The sequence below is a fragment of the Notechis scutatus genome, chromosome 3 (assembly GCF_049901735.1).
Source record: "Notechis scutatus isolate UNSWTSFEM ecotype Mainland chromosome 3, rNotScu1.2, whole genome shotgun sequence".
In the NCBI taxonomy this organism is placed as follows: Eukaryota; Metazoa; Chordata; class Lepidosauria; order Squamata; family Elapidae; genus Notechis; species Notechis scutatus.
This window is the reverse complement of record NC_142011.1, coordinates 9,704,541-9,711,660: the sequence shown is the minus strand read 5'-3', so window position 1 is coordinate 9,711,660 and position 7,120 is coordinate 9,704,541. Positions and strand designations below refer to the sequence as shown.

At 46.1% G+C, this 7,120-nt stretch overlaps 1 protein-coding gene across 2 annotated transcripts in view; it reads left to right on the top strand.

The window, feature by feature from the left end:
• Positions 1-1,728: 1,728 nt before the first annotated feature.
• Positions 1,729-7,120, top strand: part of SLC17A9 (solute carrier family 17 member 9) — a 34,183-nt gene continuing 28,791 nt past the window's right edge. The window contains exon 1 of one of the 2 annotated variants that reach the window (XM_026683421.2): positions 1,729-2,781. In XM_026683421.2, coding sequence (XP_026539206.2) covers positions 2,627-2,781 — 155 coding nt within the window. In that variant the 5' untranslated portion in view covers positions 1,729-2,626. The remainder of the gene's footprint in view (positions 2,782-7,120) is intronic. The other variant, XM_087959184.1, reaches the window with a different exon arrangement.

Genomic DNA, 7,120 nt, shown 5'->3' with positions numbered 1-7,120 from the left:
AAACTTCCAAACAGAACAATTAACCAATGGGAACAGATTGCATTCAGACATTGTCGGTGCTTCATCACTGGAGGTTTTTAAGAAGAGACTGAACATTTGACTGAAATGCTATAGGATCTCCTGCTTGAGCAGGAGGTTGGACTAGAAGATCTCCAAGGTCCCTTCCAGTTCGATTCTGATCCTGATTCTGACTAGCACTGATGATGTTAACTAGTTGGGTAATGAAGCGTCTGCAGGAAAACAAGCTCAGAGAGCAGCAAGGACCCCTCATGTCAATTCTGAGTGACAAATATTTTATTAGCAAGGTACACCAACTGATGAAGTGAAGGCTCACCTCTTTCCACCCCACTTTCTGGGAACAGATCACCATTTTAAATCCTCCAATGGTCCAGCAGGACGTCATCCGAGCCCACAGCCAGTCCACCTTTGGGTGATGGGGTTCAATCACACACTGGATTGCACATCCAGCTGGTGTGCAGTAGAACCAGGAATCCCAAAGGTGCTTTTTTCAAAAGACAACTGGACTTTGCTTTTGCTTTTGCTTTGAAGCTGTTTTGCTTCTCATCCAAAAGCTTCATTTCTTCAGAGTGCTCCAGAGAACCAGAGAAGCTTCTGGGATGAGAAGCAAAATGTCACCAAGTCCAGTCTATTGGGGAGGGGGGAAAAAAACCACACTTGGGATCCTAAGAATCTCCATAAAGCCCAGGAAGATCATCCTCTTGAGTCGCTGAGAATCCACCCGAATTTGCGCATTAGGACACGAACAACTCCTGCGCCACATCCAACACTCCTTTCCTGCAGCATCTGAAAAATAAGATCAAGTGAGGCACTAATACCACTCTACAAAGGCTTAGTAAGATCACACCAGAATACTGTGTCCAAGTTGGGTCGTCACACTATAAAAAAGATGTTGAGACTTTAGAAAGTGCAGAGAAGAGCAATATAGGCAATTAGGGGATCAGAGGCTAAAACATGAACGGTTATAGGAACTGGGCATGGCTAGTCCAGTAAAGAGAAGTCCACTAAGAGAAGCATGATAGCAGTCTTCCAAAATCTGAGGGGCTGCCACACAGAGGAAGGGGTCAAACTATTTTCCAAAGCACCTGAGGGCCAGACAAGGAATAATGGATGGAAACTGATCAAGGAGATTCAGCCTAGAAATAAGGAGAAATTTTCTGACAGAACAATCAACCCGTGGAACAGAAGTTGCCTTCGGAAGTCATGGGAGCTTCATCCCTGAAAGCTTTCAAGAAGAGATTGGACTGCCACCTGTCAGAAATGGTATAGAGTCTCCTGCTTGGGCAGGGGGTTGGACTAGAAGACCTCCAAAGTCCCTTCCAACTCTTATTCTATATTCTAATGTCCTCGGGTCATTGCTAATTTCCCACAGCACCTCTGTCATGATTTCTTCCTCCTCCTCTTCCCCCCTCGCCCGGTTTTCCACTATTTGAGGGGATGCCACAAAGAGGAGGGACTCAACCTATTTTCCAAAGCACCCAAAGGCCAGACAAGGGACAATGGAAGGTCTGAACAAGGAGAGAGATTTCAACCTAGAAATAAGGAGACATTTTCTGACCGAACAATCCACCCACGGAACAGAAGTTGCCTCCAGAAGTTGTGGGAGCTTCATGACCGGAACCTTTCAAGAAGAGAATGGAAGGCCACCTGCCAGAAATGGTGTAGGGCCTCCTGCTTGGGTGAGGGGTTGGACTAGATGACCTACAAGGTCCCTTCCAACTATGTGAATCTGTTACATTCCCCGCGCGCCCCCAGCTCTACAACGGAGCGGCTGGTGCCGGAGAGAAGGAACGGAACGCGCAGCAGCCTCCCGCGGCTGAATGAATGGGCGCCGCTGCTGTCGAACGACCCGCCCCTAACGGCGAAGGGGAGCCCCCCCCCCCCACTTCCAGCATCGCCTCCCCCCTACACACACACACACACACACGCACGCACGCGGCGAACAACGAGGAAACCGCTCCGGGACAGCGATGACGCCTCCAGTCCGACGTTGCCCCTTCGGCTGCCAAGAGAGACGCGGCCGTGATCGTTTGTTCTTGCGCTTCTCTGGAGGCCGATCCGGAGCGACCGGGGAAATCCCCGGGTGAGTTTTCTTCAAACAAACCCGAGTTCGACGTTTCCTTTACAGCCGCAGCCCGGGTTACGAGACTTCCTGGAAGGGGGCCCGAGCAGGAAGAGACAAAATTGACACGTGGATCTTTTTTTTTTTACTCCCCCCGGTCTGTTTTCCTTTCCAAATCGAGGGCGGCCGGCGAGGTGATGCTTTAGTGTAGCTTGTCTCCGGTGCGAACCTGGGATTAGGCGTCGTGGAGACAGAGGACTATCCTCAGGGAGGACCCCGCTCCTTTTCCCAAATCAACCGACAACCTCCTCTCTTCCTCCGCTTGTTGCTTTTTCAACGCCTTCCAACTTTGAAGCCCGGTCTCTTGTCTCGGAAGAAGAGTAGCTGGTGACGACTTCAGTGGTTGGAAAGAGTTAGAAAACTTTGGGAAAAGTTAGATGGGAGCTTCTGACTCTCTTTTTGGGGGGATTTGGTGTGGTTTGTTCCATCTGTGGATTTACACGCACACACACACACACACAGCCTTTGTTTGACTTAAGCCTTTGAATGGCCTTGAGCACAGGCATCAACGGAAGGCAGGATTTGGGGGCCAACCAGCTGGCATCCCAACATCACAAGGAGCATCAACTGCCAGCCCCCAGAGGCCAACAGCAAGAAGACCTGAAAAAAGATGGAGGAATCGGGGATGTCTTTTGGTCCAGGTGAGTATTGGTGGTTCTCTTAGCTTTGGGAACCTTTTCCAAGGTGGCCCATCTGTAACTGTAACTGTGAAAGGGATCTCGGGAGTCTTAGTGGATAACCAGCTAAATAGGAGCCAGCCGTGTGCAGCAGCCGCCAAAAAAGCCAATGCAATTCTAAATTGCATTAACAGAGGGGTACAGTCGAGATCAAGTGAGGTACTAATACCACTCTATAAAGCCTTAATAAGATCACACCTAGATTATTGCATCCAGTTTTGGTCACCACACTATAAAAAAGATGTTGAGACTCTAGAAAAAGAGGCAGAGAAGAGTAACCAGGATGATTAGGGCAGGGGTGGGATTCAAATTTTTAACAACCGGTTCTGTGGGCGTGCCTTAGGTGGTGGGCATGGCTTGGTGGTCATGTGTAGCCAACTCAATATCACTCACATCGAGGCATGCATCTCCTCGCCTGGCCTCTCATGACTGTAGGGATGCTGCAACAGTTGTAAGTGTGAAAAATGGTCATAACTCACTTTTTTCAGTGCCATTGTAACTTTGAATGGTCACTCCAAACAAGCAAAGTACCAGCAAAGGAGGGGGGAAAACTCTAGAGAAGTTCCAGAGACACGAAGTCTAGTCCTGCTAAGAATGTAATAAGGGTTAACGGAGAGGCAGTTTCTGTAAGCAACACGAGAATGTTTCCTTCCTGCCTTCCTTACAGGATTAGGCCAGTAATTTCTTCTAACAACCGGTTCTCTGAACTGCTTAGAGTGTTAACAACTGGTTCTAGCAAATAGGTGTGAACTGCTGGAATCCCACCTGGGATTAGGGGACTGTAGACAAAACATATGAAGAACGGTTGCAGGAACTGGGCTTGGCTAGTCTAGTAAAGAGAAGGACCAGGGGAGACATGATAGCAGTCTTCCAATATTTGAGGGGCTGCTACTGAGAGGAAGGGGTCAAGCTATTTTCTAAAAAACAGGCGCTTAGTAGGCTTTAGTAAGACCACACCTAGAGTACTGCATCCAGTTTTGGTCACCACATTATAAAAAAGATGTTGAGACTCTAGAAATAGTACAGAGAAGAGCAACCAGGATGATTAGGGGACTGGAGACTAAACATATGAAGAACGGGGAGACATGATAGCAGTCTTCCAATATTTGAGGGCTGCCACAGGGAGGAAGGGGGTCAAGCTATTTTCCAAAGCACCCGAAGGCCAGACAAGGAACAATGGATGGAAACTGAATAAGGAGAGATTCAACCTGGAAATAAGGAGAAATTTTCTGACAGTGAGAACCAATGGCACAGCTTGCCTTCAGAAGTTGTGGGAGCTTCATCACTTGAGACTTTCAAGAAGAGATTGGACTGCCATTTGTCAGAAATGGTGTAGGGTTTCCCACTTTGTCAGGGGGTTGGACTAGATGACCTACAAGGTCCCCTCCAACTCTGATTATCTGTTATCTGTCTGTCCATTCCAAGAGTGGAGAATGTTGGCTGGGTTTGAAATGCTGGTTTAAAAGCAACATGAATGGTTGTAAGTCAAGGGCTGCCTAGCTGAGCTGATCTAGAAAATGTAAGCCTGGCTGAAATTGATTACAGGTAGTCCTTGACTATTGGTTTAATGACTGTTCAAAGTTACAATGGCACTGACAAATGTGATACAACCATTTTTCACAGTTACGATCTTTGCAGCCTCCCTTTGATCATGTGGTCAAAATTCAGGCGCTTGGCAACTGGTTCTTACTTATGACCACTGCTGTGTTTCAAAGGTCATGCGATCCCCTTTTGCGATCTTCCAACAAGCGAAGTCAATGGGGGAAGCCAGATTCACTTAAGAACTGGGTGACTAACTTACCAACAGCAGTGATTCCCTTAACAATTGCGGCAAGGGAGGTTGTAAAACTGATAAAGAACAAAAAACAGCGTAGGGGCAGGTGGGAGGGCTGATCCTGCGCTTTTCTATTCTTTCTCTTCTCAGTTGATCATCGGAGCTTTTTTTTCAACTACCGGTTCCGCAAGCCGGTAGAAATTTTTGCTACTGGTTCGGTTGAACCAGGCTGAACCAGTAGCATTTCACCACTGTGTCATACCTTTGAATGGTCACAAGTCAAGGACTATCAGTGTCCTAGTTTAGACAAAGAAGAACCTCGTGATCAAATCGAGACCAAGACTCCAAAATGTATTTTATTTTTTCTTTATGTACACTGAGAGCTTATGCACCAAAGACATGCTGCACCCACAATTATAAGATCACAATTTCGGCAGTTTGCAAGTGGCTCCCATTTATGACTGGTTGCGGCATCCTGCAGTCATGGGGTCATAATTTAGGACTTTCCCAACTGATTTCCAGTTTTCCAACAAAAAATTCAGTCAGGGAAGCGGAAGTTGCTAAACGACCATGCGATCATGGTCCATGCTTAAAAGACTGTGGCGATTGGCTTTACGACCCCAGTAAAAAAAAAAAAAGTTGTAAAATTAGGTCCGGTCATGTAATAACTCACTTTACGACCGCCCCGATTTATAATAGAAATTCCAATCCCAGTTGTGGTTGTAAGTCGAGGACTACCTGTATACCCACATAGAAACTGATACTTGGATAGCATTATGAACTTTCTTGGGTGTCCAAACTTTTGGCTTGACTGGGCCGCATTGAATGAAAAGCAATTGTTTTTGGGGCACATCTAAAATATATAATATGGTTAATGTAAATCAATCACATAATAATGTTAGAAATTTATGATCTGGTAGGACTGCATTAGGGCTGCATGTGACTTGTGGACATTATTGTTCCAGAGTTTAGCTTGATTTCAATGGAGTTTCCATGCAGTTTTGTTAGCAATAATATGGAAAGGATTCGCTATTATTCTTTTCCAGTAATATTCTTCTTAACTTCCTAATTTAACATATGGCCTGGGGGTTTCCTGGCTAGATCTCCAAATAAATCCGAACTTCCTTAGCTTTTCAAAACAGCCAAAATTTTCCAGATGCCAACCAGGTGTCACTAGCATGGCCAGAGAGAGAAGAGCATCAAAGATGATGAGGGGACTGGAGGCTAAAACTTATAAAGAACGGTTGCTGGAACTGGGTTTATCTAGTCTGATGAAAAGAAGGACTTGGGGATGACAGGATAGCAGTCTTCCAATATTTGAGGGGCTGCCACAAAGAACAGAACTGTTCTGACCCAAACCTTGTTCCAAGTAAACAAACACCAAACAGAGATAAAAGCAAAACCTTTTAATGCTTCTCTGCAAATTCCGTTAATTCATGGTTAAAAGGCTATTAAAACTAATGGTCTCTGAGAAGAACGAGCCTTGCCAAGGTTGTGCAAGGCTGCCAAAAGCACTAGATTAAGTTGCCAAGAAATATTCCAAGCAAAAAGTCTTCAAACGCAAACCAAGATAGTCTGAACTTCCATAAGGCTTGAAGTGCAAGAACTTCTTTGCTTCCTGCCTCTCAGGCTGGCTTTTATCTCTTAAGGGAGGGGCCATTACCTTGCAGCCTTACTCCCGAGTCACCCATGCTACTGCAGCTGCTCTTTCCTACGAGCAGCCCTGCGCATACGCGCACTGGGCACGGGCTCCTCAGGGGCCTCTTCATCACTGCTGCCAGCCCCCACAATCTCTGAAGGCAGCACTTCACTCCCTGATGGTCCTGGCCCCATCCCTGCATCACACGCAGGCCCCTCATCTGAGTCCTCGCTCTCCGAGACCTCAGCCGTCTGCAACCTGCTGCTGGCGAACCACAACAAGAGCAGAATAACAGAGTTGAAAGGGACTTTGGAGGTCTTCTAGTCCTACCCCTTGCTCAGGCAGGAAACCTTATACCGTTTCAGACAAACGGTTGTCCAATCTCAACCTCAAAAATTGATTGAGGACTCCCAAAGTTGGTGTGGCTTCTTGTCTATCAATCTAGACTATATCAGAAATTAAAACTAGGGAATTTAAAAACATGTATTTATTTAACGTCTTGGACCCCCTGAAAAGATCTCAAGGTTCACGCTTTGAGATATGATGCCCTATAAATCAATAGAGTGCAAATGTCCATTGAATCCGAATGCTATTGGCTGAGGAATTCTGGGAATTGGAGTCCACACAACTTAAAGTTCTCTAACTTGAGAGAATACTGGTCTAAGTCAAAGAACTGCATCAGATTGTATCCATGGGGAAATTTGTGTTGGAATAAAGGAGGAAAGACTTCTTGAACCCAGTACAGCTAAGGACGTCTTCGGGAGGTTGGCTAGGGAATCAGAAAAAGGCAACAATCATGAGAACACAACAGAAAAAAAGAATGTCAGGGCAGGTTTTAATCACAATTAAGTGCAAACGTGGAAGTCTCTAAATAAAACTTCCTATCGAAA